The 18,361-nt window shown below is 36.9% G+C and overlaps 1 protein-coding gene across 1 annotated transcript in view; it reads left to right on the top strand.

The window, feature by feature from the left end:
* Positions 1–18,361, top strand: part of LOC106083813 (major royal jelly protein 1) — a 64,327-nt gene that overhangs the window by 26,442 nt on the left and 19,524 nt on the right. Inside the window, exon 2 of the mRNA XM_013247067.2 lies at positions 17,530–18,021. Coding sequence (XP_013102521.2) covers positions 17,668–18,021 — 354 coding nt within the window. The 5' untranslated portion in view covers positions 17,530–17,667. The remainder of the gene's footprint in view (positions 1–17,529; positions 18,022–18,361) is intronic.

Below are 18,361 nucleotides of genomic sequence, written 5' to 3'. Positions count from 1 at the left end.
AATGAGAGTTCCTTTTGTTATATTTGATATTTGTCATTTAATAGTATTAAAAAACAAGCATTAATTACTGAAAAAAGTTTAATATTCGAAAACATTTTGGATTTTTTAGTTGAAAAATAATAATAAAATGAAAATTTTCAAATGTAATTTTAGGTGAAAGAAATGTTGCACAACACGCCTATTACCGGTTTAGGTTTATATTCATAGTGACATGGGGTGGATTAATATCCGCACCCTCTTTTCAACCTAACCTAACCTAACCTATTCACAATATCACAATACCACAAACAAACGGCGTCAGGCTCGAGGCAACAAGAATAGCTACAGCGCATAGATTGTTTGCCAATATCTTACGCCATAGTTCGTGCTAAAAAGTCCCATCGTTTTTCAAAAAAAGTTAACTTACCAAATGGTTTGTTTGTGGCTAAAAAATTATGTTTTTGCGTGCAAAAAAAAAATTCGAACATAAAAAAGTTTATTGTTTTGAAATCAAACATATAGATATATTGATTTTGGGAGGATGTGCATACACGCAAAAAAATAATTCGTTTATCATAAAAGAAACTTTCGCCATTTCCGGAAAACGTTGGATTTTGTTTACGATCAAAGTGCATGCTTTTTGCGATGAATCTTCCAAGAATTTGTGACAAATATACAATTTTTTTCACACTGACAATACCTTTCATCCTTGATACAAAAAATGTAATTCGGGGTTTCGACAAGTTTTTCTTTACTTATAAATTAATTTAATAACATGCTTATGTACATGTGTATTCTTTTTATACCCTCCACCATAGGATGGGGGTATATTTCATTCTGTTTGTAACACCTCGAAATATGCATATAAGACCTTATAAAGTATAAATATTCTTGATCGTCATAAGTCGATCTAGCCATGTCCGTCCGTCTGTCTGTCGCCCGATTTGACTGAAATTTTGCACGTGATGTTTTGGTATAACTTCCAACAACTGAGTATGGTTCAAATCGGTTCATAACCTGATATAGCTGTCATATAAATCCATCTTGTGTCTTGACTTCTTCAGCTTTTAGAGGGCGCAATTCTTATCCGATTTGGTTTTAATTTTTGAACGTAATGTTTTGGCATCAACAACTTCCAAGAACTGTGCTAGTATGGTTCAAATCGCTTCATAACTTGGTACCTAACCTGATATAGCCGTCATATAAACCATAATTCCAAAATTAATAGCGTTCGCTGTTGGACCAAAAAAGAAACTTATGCAAAATTTTCTTAAAATCGGACAACAAATGCGACCTGTACCTTGATTACAAAAATACATGGACAGACGGACATAACTAAATCGAATCAGGATTCTAAGCAGATCCGTATACTTATCGATGAGTATAGCTCTTCTCCTTCTTAGCGTTGCAAACAAATGCACAAATCTATAATACAATGTACCACAGTGGTGGTGTAGGGTATAAACGATTTTTGATTCTTTGTTTGGGTGTTTGGGTGATTCAGTGGTGGTGTAGGGTATAAAAAGATTCTTGATTCTTTGTTTGGAATTATAACAATTATAACCCACCACCATAGGATAGGAGGTACAATCATTTATTCATTTCGTTTGCAACACATCAAAATATCAATTGCCAACCCTACAAAGTGCATATATTTCGGATCGTCGTAAAAATCTAAAATGATGTAAGGATGTCCGTGTGTCTGATCGTCCGCCTGTTGTTACCATTCAACAGCCTTCAAAAATTGAGATATTGAGCTGAAATTTGGCACAGATACGTCTTTTTGATGCACGCTGGTTAAGTTCTTGAACGGACCAAATCTGACCATATTTGGATATATCTGCTATATATACCGATCTGCCGATAAAGGGTCTGAAGCCCATAAATGTTTTATTTTTTATCTGATTTCGCTTAAACTTGAAGCAGTGAGTAGTTTTAGGCCTTGGGTATGCAAAGTTCGGCACGGCCGAACTCAACACGTTTTTACTCGTTTTTAACAATAGCGAATATGAACACAGCAGCTATTAGAAAGGCAACAAGCTATGTTTGCTGAATTCAAGAAAGGGACCAAATAAAGAAAATTCCTTCTTTTCCGAAATATTCAATTGGAAGCGAAAAATGTTCTTCTTATTTAAGTCAACTAAGGGAACATGCATTGAAATGTTCCCTTAGTATGGGATTATATATAATAAAAAAAGAAATATCTCGCTCCGTGTCAAATCGAAAAGGAAGTGTTTGGAATAACAAAATTCCATGACTATTTGTTTGGCAGAAAGTTGACATTGCTTACGAACCACAAACCACTAGTCTCAATCGTTTAAAACTTCTTTTAAGAAACACCTTTTTCTTATCATTTTACTCCATTCTTAATTGGAAAATTGTCTGCAGAACTTTTACATGGACGACAACCTCGTACATTATTGAACCTTTTAATGCCAGCTAAGAAAAAATAGACTATGAAAATTCAAAATTTTAAGTAAATCAATTCATTTTGCAAGTGTGGAAAATCAAAAATATGGATTAGAGCCAAGGTGGTAAATTTGAAGAATTACATATTTCCAACATCCATGATGGGGATGGTTTAGAGCAAAAGTTATCTTCTTCACTCTTTGAAGAGCCAATGTCAAATATGACGTTGTCCAATGCTATTAGTTCACAAGCAAATCAAATCGAATAGGACGAAGATCAAACCGATTTTCTCCTTACGATGTGAACATCAATAGCGGCGGAGAAGTTGATACGTTTGAGTAAATTGTTAAATAATTATTATAGTTAACGTTTCACATGTTTCTATTAATTTCCATAATATAAAAACATTCCATTCTTGATTCCTCCTTTGTAATTATAACAATAAACATCATACAGCATTCTCAGCAGGAAAAGACTTCGTAAATGTTAGCAATTTAAGGTTGTAATATTCAATCCAGTCTTATTATCGTGTGGGATATTCTTTTTCTAGAACAAACTCCGAGAATAGTTTTGTCATCAATTTTACCAGACCACCGATGCCCAAATTGAAAATATGATCTGACGTGTGATATGCTTTTAGAGATTTTTCAATCCTCTGTCGGTACTTCCAAATTAGAACCAAAATTTCTCTCATAGGTTCAGTTGTTGTGCACTTTGATGGTGCATCATACTGATCCATTGCGCGTATAAACACCAATTTCCCTACCACTCGTGCTGCTGTGCACCTCAAACAATAATAGCAACTGTGCCGTGCTTAACCGTTGAGTAACAACGCGAATATGAAGCTAAGTGTGCGAAAAATCGATAACATTACATTGACAAATCAATTATGCTTATTTAATTTTTCATAATCAAACTAAAATTAAATATTGAAGTGCACGAATATTTATTCTGGCAAGAGTTTTTAAATAATTGTCAAATTCCTTCAGTTTTTCAACAATGTTGTAACTATCACTCCTTTTCAAACACCCCATATGTTTGACATATAAAATACGTTCATGGCCCACAGCTTTGGAAAATCGAATGCTGCTCCCAATCGTACCGAAACGACCACAGACCATGATCTTTTATTTATTTTATTTTACAAAACAAAAGCACTTGACATGACACAACCGGAGCAGTATGTTTTATTGGCGACTTTGTTATTTATTGCATAACGTACTTCATTCCTTTATTGAACTTTTAATTACGTCATGTCCAAACAGCAACGAGTTGGTCGCGAAGTAAGAGAATGGCTACGCTTTGGCCATGTAACTGTTCGATTTAACAGTCTTAGAAGTATTAAAAGAAACTCTTTAGACAATGTGAGTATGTTATTCTTGTTGGTGCCTTTGTCCATGGACTAAATGGACATGGTCAGCAATATGCAAGTGGTTGTTTAAAAATTTCAGGGAAGACTAGACAAAATAAAATCCATGAGAGCACTTGAAAGGACAAATGGTGTCTTGAACGCATGTTTTGTTATTTAACATGACACAGGTACAAGATTGTCCCGTTAATAACTTCGTCATCTATGTTTTAGCAGCAAGTGGATGACAGTGTTTCTTATTTTCATCTGAACAGCAGTAATATTTGCAAAAACACCAATCATTTTCTGTTTTTTTTTTCAGATCATAAAACTTTAAAATAGCTTAAAATTGTGTTAAATACTTAAAAAATTTTTATTATTCATCTTATCTTGAAATTTTAGTGGCTTAGATCCCTCCAGAATTTCAAAACCAAATTTCAATTTGGTATTGTAACAATATTTAATAAAACAAATAAAGACGTGCTAAGTTTGGCCGGGCCGAGTTTTGGGAACCCACCACCATGGGTTCTACTAAAAATTTTGACAAATGAACATAGTTTGTTTACGTCAAAGCCGTAAATATGATCCCAATTGGGAATCTAAAAATCCCCAAATTTTTCTCACTTAGATTATAGTGTAAATACGTCTTTAGTTGCAAGAAAGTATCTGATTACTTTCTTGCCTTTCTTTTGTTCGCCTGCCCCACGAAACGGCCATATTGCGATTGCAATTTCCGCAAATCTGCCTATTCCTTTTTTACCTGCACAACAGTCCACACCGTACTGGTAAGATCTCATCCATAAGAAAATAAATCCACATCTTGGTTCCATATTTGTAATTCCGTGTGTTTTATTTTCTTGTTCTTGTTTTCTATTTCGTTGGGATCTTTAATAATTGAGTTGCAAACCAATCGAAATTTGGATTCTATTGGTTTGCCTTGGCTCAAGAGCGATTTTTTTTGATCCAGGTCGTATTTGCTCCAGCTTACTCCTAAGCAATTTCCAATTCAGCGATTTAGCCTGAACATTTGGTCCAGTTCGAGCCAGATCATCCAGCTCTCTCTCTTGAGATTTCAACTCCCACGCATTCCTACTTGTAAAAAGCAAATTTCGTAAATTGCTTGATCCATATTCGAAAAGCAAATTAATATTGAAAATTAAATAAACATTTCGGAAAAGAAAAAACAAAAACATCAAAGATCTACGTGTTTGAATGATAACCGAAAGCAACAAAAGGAGAATAAACTTGCCTATTAAAATTGGAGTTTGCCTAGTTTGAGACTTATGGAAATATTCTGGTTATGCTGTTTTATTCGTATGCCAAGTGAGCCCGAAAAATAATGTGAGTGAGTCAAATGTTTTAAGGTAACACGAAACCAATTTTTGTTGAGAATTTCATGTGTTTAAAAAAGAAATTATTTGACAGATTTTAAATGAATTAAAATTCTTCTTGAAAATTTAAGTTTTCGTTTGTTTGTTTAAAGTTCTAAAAAATTATGTTGGTTAAATAAATTTTCTTTGTTCGGGGTTCATTTTTTGTTTAAGAAATTTTGTATGACAATGAACATTCGGTGAAAACGTGGTTTAAGATTAATCCGCGATTTGGGATATTTTTTTTACATACATACGTACATTTATAATTCCACCAGTGAGGAGATATTTCAAAAAAAAAAAAAAAAAAAAAAAAAAAAAAAAAAAAAAAAAAACGCCCCATATGGGAGGACTATGGGAAGCGGGGGTCAAAAGCTTCAAGCAACACTTCAAGAAAACTATTGGTCTCCAAAAATTTACTTTTGAAGAATTCCAGACATTATTATCCAAAATAGAAGCATGCCTTAATTCCAGGCCAATCTCTCCCAATTCGCAAAGTCCATCAGATTTGACAGCATTGACACCGGGTCATTTCCTAATTGGATCCCCTATATTGGCTCCTCTAGAACCAGAAGTTTGCCAAACACCCATTTCCATCCAGAATCGTTGGCAACGAATAAAAACTCTTCATCAACACTTCTGTTCCAGATGGAAAAACGAATATCTTAAGGAATTGCAAAAGCGTACAAAGTGGAAAAAACCTGAAGAGAATTTGAAGGAAGAAATGCTTGTTGTTGTCAAGGAAGAAAACCTACCCCCTAATAGCTGGCGACTCGGCAGAATTATCAAAGTTCACCGTGGTGACGATAAACGTGTTAGAGTTGCTGAAGTACTAACACAAAGGGGCACAATTACAAGGCCAATCACGAAACTTGTCGTGATTTCGGATGAATCCTCTTAAACTCTACTGAAATTTATCCAAATCCCTTTCCTAGTCCTCTTTATTCGTATTTTAAGTTATTTTTCCTGTGAATCCCAATTTCTAAATATTTTTTCCTTTACAGGAATCTCCAAAACCGAGCAAAAAGGAAGGAAAATCTGATTTTTCGATTGAAAGGATCGTCTCGAAAGGTGCGGCCGAAAATGAAAATAAATTCATGTACAAAATACCGCAGAAAATCCAATTCAAAGAACGCTGTGATATGAATTAAATGGATTCGGATAAAAGGAAAGTAAATGCTATGCCGAAATCTGATACCATACAGTACCAATAAGCTAAGGGTAAAATTCTATCGGAAAAACAACATAACGGCAAAAAATTACAAATTTCCAAGACCAATTTCGCACTTAAAAACTCAAGCAAACAATTATACCAACTCAATAGTGGTCAGACAAATCTTGTACAAAAAAAAAACCGAATTACTAAAGTTATTCTAGCTTCGTAGAAAATTCAATATTCACAATAAGAGGTCTAGCCAGCATTTAGACATAGCCACAGCAACCTGGTAACTCTACTTTAACAAGTATCTTTCTGATAGTGATAAAGAAAAAAGATACAAATGTTAAAAGTTAGGATATATATGTGTGTATGTCACAAGATCCCCACACTTGACTGGAAACCTCAAAAACATATGATTGCCAATGGCCGAGCAAATAGGTCAATGAACTCTTGTGTGATGGAAGATTTTGGAAATGTTGGAAGTTTGTTTCATTCTTTCTATTATCATTGCCTTCTGCTTCTCCACGAGAGCAATTGATAATAGGAAGAGGAAGAATGTAAACAAACTTCCAACATTTCCAAAATCTTCCATCACACAAGAGTTCATTGACCTATTTGCTCGGCCATTGGCAATCATATGTTTTTGAGGTTTCCAGTCAAGTGTGGGGATCTTGTGACATACACACATATATATCCTAACTTTTAACATTTGTATCTTTTTTCTTTATCACTATCAGAAAGATACTTGTTAAAGTAGAGTTACCAGGTTGCTGTGGCTATGTCTAAATGCTGGCTAGACCTCTTATTGTGAATATTGAATTTTCTACGAAGCTAGAATAACTTTAGTAATTCGGTTTTTTTTTTGTACGAGATTTGTCTGACCACTATTGAGTTGGTATAATTGTTTGCTTGAGTTTTTAAGTGCGAAATTGGTCTTGGAAATTTGTAATTTTTTGCCGTTATGTTGTTTTTCCGATAGAATTTTACCCTTAGCTTATTGGTACTGTATGGTATCAGATTTCGGCATAGCATTTACTTTCCTTTTATCCGAATCCATTTAATTCATATCACAGCGTTCTTTGAATTGGATTTTCTGCGGTATTTTGTACATGAATTTATTTTCATTTTCGGCCGCACCTTTCGAGACGATCCTTTCAATCGAAAAATCAGATTTTCCTTCCTTTTTGCTCGGTTTTGGAGATTGTCAGGACATTTCTATCTTTTTACCTAGAATTTCCAGAGGAACAAGATGTCCTTAGAGAAATTTATTCGTTTGGCCGATAACTTGGTTGAGTTTGAGGCTGCACTAAACGGCAATGAGTTACCTGTGACGTCGATTTGTCTGATAGAGACCCATAGGGACGAGGCTAAGTCCCTTTGGTCTCGATTGAAGCTGACATATGAGAAATGCCTCGCCGATATGGCTATTGAGAAGTCGGATGGTGGCGGAGCCGCTCAGGATCTTGAGTCAGTCAAGGAGAAATACAAAAATTCTTACTGCACGTACTGTCGCTGTGTTTCCAAACTGACCGAATCCATTCAGACAGTTTCAAGTTCGAATATGGATTCCAGTCAAAGTTTCAATTTGCCTCCAATCGAATTGAACGTTTTCCAAGGTGACTTCAAATCCTGGCCGACTTTTCGGGACATATTCACTGCGATTTGTGTGAGGAACCCCAGATTAAGCCCAGTTGAGAAACTGTTTCATTTGTCCCAGAAGACGAAAGGTGAAGCACATGAAATTGTGGCTAAAAGTCCCCTTACGAATGAGGGTTTCCAAACAGCTTGGAAGAATCTATGTGCACGTTATGACAATAAACGGGTTCTGATCAATGAACAATTGAAGACACTCTTCAGTCTTTCTGCCATCCATACGGAATCAGCGAATTCACTCAAGCAGTTGCAAAGGGATATCAACTCCTGTATATCCACTCTAGGAAGTCATGAGATCGATACGGAAAGTTGGAATCCAATTTTTATCTTCCTATGCTCGAATTGTCTCCCCGATTCCACTTTGACGCTTTGGGAGCAGACCCTAAGCGATAAGACCAGCATTCCAAAGTGGTCTGATTTTGATGATTTCCTGACCAATCGCCATAGGACGCTTGAGTCAGTTTCCGAAATCAAAGGTTCTAAGGAGCCGAACTCTTCTAATCATAAATCCAAGGGACATAACAACTTTAAGGCCAAGTCTGACAAGGTACGGGCGTTTCAGGCTCAGGTTAATCAGGCCACTTGTAAGCTTTGTCCAAAGGAAGTCCATGTCATTAGAAAATGTCCGAAATTTCTTAATATGAATCATGACAAGAGATTGGCTGAAATTAAGAAGCATAATTTGTGCTTGAACTGTTTCTCCGGCGCTCATGCTGTCAAGGAGTGCAAAAGTAAGCACTCTTGCTACAAATGTAGCAAACGCCATAATACTTTGCTGCATAGGGAAACTGAACAACGGAGGGGTCCTGATTCGGTGTCATTTGGTACCAACCAGTCACCAAGAGGTGATGCCCTTCCTCCTCCCGTTGTACCCCAGCCTTCTACATCCAATTTACAGTCCACTAATACTGCAAACAGTGTCGTCCAGACATGTTTTGCATCCAATTCTAAAGGCGTCTTGTTAGGGACGGCTATGATAAGAATAATTCTTTCTGGTGTAGTCTACAGAGCTCGTGCACTTCTTGATTCTGGATCCGAGGGCACTTTCATTTCAGAAAAACTTTCTAATTTGCTCAAACTTCCGACCAAGCGCATTTCTGCTACTATTTCCGGGCTGAATAATTCTATTTCAGCGGCAGTGCAGAAGGAATGTAGGTTTGTTATAGGTTCAGAGATGAATAAAGATTTTGAGCTTGTTGTCTCTGCACTTGTAGTTCCACATCTATCCAACAATCTTCCTTCTGGCACGATAGATATACGATCTTTATCTGATCTACCACCCCTCCCACTAGCTGATCCCAGATTTTTTGAGAGCGCTAAGGTCGACCTTCTTCTTGGAGCAGATGTTTTCCCTTCAGTCATGTTGTCCAGAAATCAGCACAATATCTGCGGTTCGCTCATGGCCCAGGAGACTGTCTTTGGCTGGATCCTTACCGGGCCCATTTCTCCAAGAATGTTTTCATCCTTCTCTACCCAGGTCTCATTTTTTTGTGAAATTTCCTTAGATAAGGAGATTTCAAGGTTTTGGGAGGTGGAGAATGTTCCACAGAAACGGTTTCCGTCACAAGACGACAGATTTTGTGAGGCGTTGTATCGGAAAACAACTCTAAGGAATGATGAAGGACGATACGTGGTTTCGTTACCATTCAAAGTCACATATCCAGATGGCATATGCCTTGGTCATTCCAGATCTAACGCAATGGCTCAGTTCTTTCGTAATGAAGCGCGTCCACTGCGACACGCCGAGTTGAAGAAGGAATATGATAACACATTGTTGGAGTATCTCACACTAAATCATATGGTCCATGTCGAAACTCCTGGTTCCTCAGTTCCAGGAACGTCTTACTTTTTACCCCATCATGCGGTAATAAAACCAGAAAGAACAACTACTAAAGTTCGGGTAGTGTTCAATGCATCCTCTCCTTCATCCAACGGCGTAAGCTTGAACGATATCCTTTATACAGGTCCTGTATTACAAAACGACCTAACCGTTCTAATCCTCAAGTGGCGTTTTTATAGATTTGTCCTCAATGGAGATATACAAAAGATGTACAGACAAATCCTTGTCAATCCATCTCATACTCCTTTTCAACGTATATTGTTTCGAAAATGCCAGAATGATCCATTTAGAGAATTTGAATTGAAGACTGTCACGTTTGGACTAAATTGCGCCCCATACTTAGCCATCCGCACCATGGTCCAATTGGCGGATGACGTTCATAACCAATATCCTTTGGCTAGTCGCATACTAAAGGAATGTATGTATGTGGATGATGCATTAGTAGGTGCCCACTCTATTCAAATGGCAATTGATACTAGAGATGAATTGATCCAAGCCCTCAATTCAGCAGGGTTTGAGATGCGCAAATGGATTTCCAATGTCAAATGTATACTAGAGGGACTCCCCTCCGATCATCTGTTATGTGGGGATTTATTGGAATTTGAAGATCGCAGCTCTGCCAAGACACTGGGCATCCATTGGAACGCCCACTCTGATGAATTTTTCTTTGCTACTACTCAATTTCCAACCGATTGTTCCTATACAAAAAGAGAAGTCCTTTCTCAGATATCCAAATTGTTCGATCCAGCTGGCTGGTTGTCACCCATCATCATAATTGCTAAGATTATAATGCAAAGAATATGGATGGACCACGTTGAATGGGATGAAATAATTTCTTCAGAACCTCTATCCATGTGGAAGGCGTTTCAGTCCAAGTACTCCCGAATAGGTCATATTAAAATTCCAAGATGGGTAGACTATTCCCCTGGTGGCACCATTGAATTTCATGGGTTTTCAGATGCCTCAGAAAAGGCTTATGCTGCGGCTATTTATGTTCGTGTCATTTATCCAAATTCAATATCAGCCCATTTGATAAGTTCCAAGACCAAAGTGGCCCCACTAAAAACCCTATCGATTCCAAGGTTAGAGCTTTGTGGAGCCACACTATTGGCTGAGATGGTCGACAACTTAATCCCACAGTTTGATGTACAAAAGTTTTCCTTGTTTTGTTGGACGGACTCTACAATTGTCTTGTCGTGGCTGGCAAAACCTCCTTGTTGTTGGAACACGTTTGTGGCAAACAGGGTTTCAAAGATAACGCAAGTGGTGGACCCTTCCAAATGGTCACATGTGGATTCTGAAAGCAATCCAGCGGATTTAGCGAGCCGAGGTGCTTATCCGGACGATTTGATAAGCAATAAACTTTGGTGGAATGGACCGATGTGGTTATCGAAGTCATCGAAATATTGGCCTAAAAGTTTTATTGATACAGCCGAAGAAACAGATTTGGAGAAAAAGCCAATAAAAGTCCACTTTAGTTATTTCCAAAATTTTGAAGACATATTGGACCGATTCTCTTCCTTTTCAAGAGCTCTTCGAGTTGTTGCGTACATATACCGATTTTATTTCAACACTCATCCAAAATTTCGATCCAACTACCACCGACCCGACAAAATAATTACCAATTCTGAAATCCTTTATATCCGAAAAACTCTTGTATCCATCTGCCAAAAAGCCTTTTATCCGAACGAGTATATGGCGCTTAATTCCAAAAAGCCCATTTCATCCACGAGTTCACTTTTATCCTTAAATCCATTTATTGATGCAGAAGGGATTATGCGTATTTGTGGAAGATTAGAATTGTCTCCAATGCTATCCTACAATGAGAGACATCCAATTCTTCTTCCGTACAGCTGTCAATATTCACGACTTCTTATCCTCTTCATTCATCAGATCAGTTTACATGGTGGAAATCAACTTGTACTTCGTCTGGTAAGAACTCAATATTGGATTCCTAAGGTGCAAAACCTTATCAAAACTACTATCAACCGCTGTAAAACTTGTATTATTTACAAGAAAAAATGCCAACAACAATTAATGGCCGCGTTGCCTCCTGAACGCTGCGAAGTTTCTCGCCCTTTTACTCATACAGGACTTGATTTCGCCGGCCCTTTTGAGATGAAAAGTTACGCAGGGAGGTTCTGCCGAATGTCTAAAGCTTACGTCTGTGTATTCGTCTGTTTTTCCACTAAGGCGATACATTTGGAGACGACCTCTGATTTATCCACATCATGTTTCCTTGCTGCCTTTAGTCGCTTTATATCCCGACGAGGTTGTCCACTTCATATACATTCCGATAATGGGACAACTTTTGTCGGTGCATCCAAAATAATTGCAAAGGAATTTATCCAGACATCCCAGAAAGCGGTAACTGCGAACTATTCACATCAGAATTTGACCTGGCATTTTATTCCGCCCGGAGCGCCCCATATGGGAGGACTATGGGAAGCGGGGGTCAAAAGCTTCAAGCAACACTTCAAGAAAACTATTGGTCTCCAAAAATTTACTTTTGAAGAATTCCAGACATTATTATCCAAAATAGAAGCATGCCTTAATTCCAGGCCAATCTCTCCCAATTCGCAAAGTCCATCAGATTTGACAGCATTGACACCGGGTCATTTCCTAATTGGATCCCCTATATTGGCTCCTCTAGAACCAGAAGTTAGCCAAACACCCATTTCCATCCAGAATCGTTGGCAACGAATAAAAACTCTTCATCAACACTTCTGTTCCAGATGGAAAAACGAATATCTTAAGGAATTGCAAAAGCGTACAAAGTGGAAAAAACCTGAAGAGAATTTGAAGGAAGAAATGCTTGTTGTTGTCAAGGAAGAAAACCTACCCCCTAATAGCTGGCGACTCGGCAGAATTATCAAAGTTCACCGTGGTGACGATAAACGTGTTAGAGTTGCTGAAGTACTAACACAAAGGGGCACAATTACAAGGCCAATCACGAAACTTGTCGTGATTTCGGATGAATCCTCTTAAACTCTACTGAAATTTATCCAAATCCCTTTCCTAGTCCTCTTTATTCGTATTTTAAGTTATTTTTCCTGTGAATCCCAATTTCTAAATATTTTTTCCTTTACAGCAAGATGAATTCCCTCGCAAAGCCCAAGCAACATATGAACTTCGTTTGCAGATTATGCCGGAAACCCCACGGACTTCGAAACTGCAGAAAGTTCAACAACATGAATATCTCGGAAAGACTTGAAGCTGTTAAGAAATATGGGTACTGTCCTAATTGCCTAGCCCACTCCCATTCCCAAGGATCGTGCTTTACAAGGACTGGCTGCATGCATTGTCATGAAAAGCACCATTCCCTTCTACACGTAAATCCTCGACTACGTAAGGGAATGTCATGTTTTTCTGCAAAAAAGAGTCAGCATAAATTAGCTCATCAATCATCAGTTGGAAATCGATCAAAGAAGTCCACACCATCGGAAACAATAACTAATAAAGAGGCCCACTCCACGCAAACTGATAGTTCTGCTTCCACATCATTGTGCGCTATCCTTCATCAAAATGCAGCAACATTGCTCCCTACGGCACTTGTAAAAATTGAAACAAAAGAAGGAAAACGCCTGGCACGTTGTTTGCTAGACACGGCTTCCCGAATGAGCTGGGTTTCAAAAAAGTTCGTTGACAAATTAAATTTGACGACCTTGGAAATGGATGGAGAAAGAATTTGTCCAGTTATTTTATGGTCATGTGTCGATCCAAACTTCAAAATCCAGACCACGCTGAAAGTCAACAATCGCATCAATACAATTACTCCTAAGAAGTCCCTTTCTGAATCCATCCAATCCCATTTCCAGAACTTAATTCTGGCAGACAGGAAATTCTATAAATCATCATCCATAGACCTGATAATAGGGGTCGATGTTTATTCCCGCATCATCTTAGATGGGATATTTGTTAAAGCAGGTCTACCTACCGCACAAAATACCTCATTTGGAATTATCTTGTATGGTACTTTTACTACTTAGATATTAGAGAAATTTGCTGCATAATGAATTTTTATGTGAATCTTATTGAATTGAATATTGAATAATTTTATCAACTTGAGTATAATGTATAATGAAGTCAAATAGTTATCAAAATTTTGAATTCCTTTCATTCTCTAAGAAAGATTAATAGAATTAGTTACTTCTAAACTAAACTTACAAAAAAAAAAAAAACATATTTAAGCATTTGCAATATGGATTCATTCCTTTTCGTTGCAGTAATACTGCAAGGCGGGCAGAATGTTTACGTCAAAGCCGTAAATATGATCCCAATTGGGAATCTAAAAATCCCCAAATTTTTCTCACTTAGATTATAGTGTAAATACGTCTTTAGTTGCAAGAAAGTATCTGATTACTTTCTTGCCTTTCTTTTGTTCGCCTGCCCCACGAAACGGCCATATTGCGATTGCAATTTCCGCAAATCTGCCTATTCCTTTTTTACCTGCACAACAGTCCACACCGTACTGGTAAGATCTCATCCATAAGAAAATAAATCCACATCTTGGTTCCATATTTGTAATTCCGTGTGTTTTATTTTCTTGTTCTTGTTTTCTATTTCGTTGGGATCTTTAATAATTGAGTTGCAAACCAATCGAAATTTGGATTCTATTGGTTTGCCTTGGCTCAAGAGCGATTTTTTTTGATCCAGGTCGTATTTGCTCCAGCTTACTCCTAAGCAATTTCCAATTCAGCGATTTAGCCTGAACATAGTTGAAGGGGACATGTGTTCTTTACGTACAAAATTTGTACCAAATCAGCCACAATTTGAATTTTCTTGGCGCCGTTAAAGACTAATCGGATCAGTTTATATGGGAACCATTGGAGTAGCTAAGGGTCCCCGTAAGCGGCTTAGCAGCCACAAGAGAATCCGTATCCTCACAAATATATTTTTAAATTAATATAAATTTTTTTCTTTCAAACTTGGCTAAGGAGTAAAAAATATTTGACCCACTTTTAAATTTTGATTTCAAAAATAAGCAATAGCTAAGTGAATTCGACCGATAAAATTTTGGTTCCGTACTCACAAAAAGAGAGCAAATTTTAACAGTTTGGTAAATGAAAATGGGAATCTATTTTGCCACTTGGATTTGATGTGAAGTTCGAAGTAAATGGTTTGAAAAGGAATTCGCGAGTCGGAGCTATTGTATTTGCATTAATAACAACATCTGTTCAATATTTGCTCATACAAGGGTTGACTCTTATATTTCGGGATTGTGCAACCCTTGTGTTGCAATCTGCCAACTGACAGCTCAATCGTAAAGCTTGACATTTTTGAGGTTATACGTACTCGGAACGTTTTGACATACGAGCGCTATTGGTGTTGTTTACAGAAACTTAAAAGATTCATCTCGCCCAAAAAATGGAATTAAATCTTGAACATTTTCGTGCGATAATTTTTTACAACTTTCGACTTGGATTTACTCAACAACTGTGCATCGATGAACTTAATTCAATTTGAAAAACAATAAAGGGATTTTCGATGATTAATATTTGTTTTTGTGTTCTCCAATCACGCGATCCCAAGTTGGGACGAAAAGTCGACTTTTCGACTTTTATCAAAATAGAAAAAGTCGATTGTTTGACTTTTCGACTTATTTTTGCAAAATGTCGATTTTTCGAAAAGCCGACTTTTGCAAAAAGTTGGCGTTTCGCCTATCGGTAAAAAAATTGTAAAATTTTGTAAGTAAGTTATTTTTATTTCCCACAAGTTTTCCACAAAATATAACCATTTCCTGTATTTTCATAAATAGGAGGTATTTATAAAGGGTTTTAAGATAAAATTGGTGCATTTTATATCAAACCACCCCACTATCCTTAGCCATATTAGGCTAATTTTTTTTTACTTTATTCTAAATGCATCTCAGAAAAATTGGAAACAATTCTTACCTAGCAACTTAGCAGCAAAATGAGCAAAGTCAATCTTGCATCTCTGTGCAATTTTCTTTTTCACTTCAAAATCTATTATTCGACTTTTTACACAAAAAGTCCACTTATCGATTAGTCTAAAGTCTAATTTGGGATCTCTATTCTAATCCCGAATAATCGTTTATGTTTTTTTAAACCCTCCGACATGAGGTGGGTACTCGAACAGTGGTGTAAGACACCATGAAGTACATCTGTATATTCTTGATCGCCATGATATTTTAAGTGGATCAAGTCCCACTAGATCCGTCTGTCTGTAGAAATCTGGCTAACTTTTTACCGTGTAGTGCTTACTGTTCGAAATTTTAAACAAATGCTTCTTATTGCAGAACAGTTGTCGACCCAAATGTGAGTCGATCTTCATATTTGACTTCTTCGGGCCTCTGAAGCCGTAATTTTTCCTTAGTTAGAGAAAATTGTGCACAAACACTTTTGTTATGACTTCGAACCTATAAAAATCGATCACCGGAGTTGACATGTCAAGAACCGGTGGAGTGCAATTCTTTTCTGATTTAATAAAATCAGTTCCATCTTCTAAATGTTTGTAGTCCAAAACATAATAAGTGGAGAGTATATAAGTGGCAATAAATTTCAAACACTGTCTGCTGAATATTAGTAGTTAATTTTGCTTCTATTGTAGCGGCAGTTCTGCTATTACAGCAGTAGTATTGCAATTTTAGAGTAGCAGGCTTACTGCTGAAAAGTCTGTGGTTTGCTGAAAATGACTGCTGCTTATTTATGAAGAGGATATAAGAAGAACAAATAAAATACAAATGTAAATGTATGTATCTGTGGATGTTTATAATCACCACTGAATGTATAATTTCAATAAATTTAGAAACAAAAGGCCATGCCAGTCATGTACACATTAATAGAGCAATAACAAACAAGTAAGAGCGTTCTAAGTTCGGCCGGGCCGAATCTTATATACCCTCCTCCATGGATAGTATTTATCGAGTTCTATGCGCAGTATCTCTTTTTAGGCAAACAAAGAATATTGAATAAGAAAATGCTATTGTGGAATATCTCAGTTTATTCGGATAAGAATTGCGCCTTGTAGTGGCTCAAGAAGCAAAATCGGGAGAAAGGTTTATATGGGAGCTGTATCAGCTTGAGATGCATCCTATGGTGGAGGATATAAAAATGCGAGCGAGCTCAGCAACATTTCTAAATGTATACCAATAGATGGATCTGGTAGCTTCGTTACAGCAATATTCCACAAATTAAAACCATCCCTTCCAACAACATTTCTAAAAAATGCCTAAAGTAATCGAAACAAGTAACAGGCAAACATAAAAAATAGCAAAAAATAGTTTTCAGCAGATTTTTGTACTTAAAACGGCTGTTTGCTGTTTTGAATAAAAAATTTGGTTGAATGCATTAAAAATTGGAAGTACATCATTAATCCATTTCACAGTTACAGATGCATTTTAAGGAATTTGCCATTAAAGGTTTTTCAATAAAGAGAATTGTTGAGTATACTGATAAGCTTCGATTCGTCTCCTGATTCGATTAGCCATGTCCTTCTGTAGGTATGAACGGTTTTCTTATGATCAACTTACAGGTTGCAGTTGTTATTCGATTGTCATTAAATTTCGCCCGCATTGCTGGTCCAAGAATGAATTCTATAGATTTTATTTAAAGCCGGTTCAGAAATATACATATCTTTCATGCAATAGGGGTTTTGAAGCTGCATTAGCAACAGTTTACATGGGTACAAATTTACAAAATTTGTTATAGATTTGAAATAGTTTTGTTTGACAGATTTTCATTCAATTCAATTTAAATTTATTCATAATAGTTTAGCTTATTTCAATTGTGGTTTTGTCTTTATTTTCCAGATATTTGCCTACAAGCTTCCAGTCCTTACCAGCATCTAGTCAACTCCGCATAGATTGTATCGAGCGGCATTGCAGGTGTCTGGCAAAATTCAAACACGCAGTTTGTGTGTTGAATCATACAACCAGCCAAGTACCTAAATGACAGTCATTATGAGTAGATTATGGCTAAGCCTAGTGCTGACCGCTGCTGCCAGTCTGCTGAACTTGTGCACTGGGTTACATCTGGAAGACGTCCAACGTGCACATGTGCACGCTCCTAATCCGCGATCATCGTTGCAAGTAGTTAAACAATGGAAACTCTTCACGTATAATTTCCTACCTCATGCTCCAACACAGGATGTGAATTTCTACAATCCATCCAATATCTTAGCCACCGGCTTGGCAATCTTGAACGATCGCATTTTTATAGCCACACCGAAGCTATTCTCAGGTGTCTCATCGACACTGAATTGGATTTCCCGGGAAGATTTCGATGAATCACCAGTTCTTAACGTACGTGGGTATTATATAACCAGTTATGTGCACAGAAAAAATTAAAATATTGTAACAATCAATTGAGAAGATTAAAAAATGGGGTGGAAACAATGTGTAATATCCCTTACCACAAAGCCAACTAGAATAACATATCGGACGAGCTACACGAAAAAAAACTTTTGAAATATCTTTGCGACAAATTTGATTTGTTGGGGAAGTGAAATGTTTATATTGTAGAAACCTTAATTAAATTTTAGACAAACAAATTTATTTTTCCTAAGTAAAAAAAAAATGTGTTTGCAGTAAAATTACATATGACTTTATGACAAATATACGCTTGTTATGTCCAGGGCTGCAG

The sequence above is a fragment of the Stomoxys calcitrans genome, chromosome 2 (assembly GCF_963082655.1).
Source record: "Stomoxys calcitrans chromosome 2, idStoCalc2.1, whole genome shotgun sequence".
Classification (NCBI taxonomy): Eukaryota; Metazoa; Arthropoda; class Insecta; order Diptera; family Muscidae; genus Stomoxys; species Stomoxys calcitrans.
The sequence above is the reverse complement of the archived record's forward strand: the minus strand, read 5'-3'. Positions and strand labels throughout refer to the sequence as shown.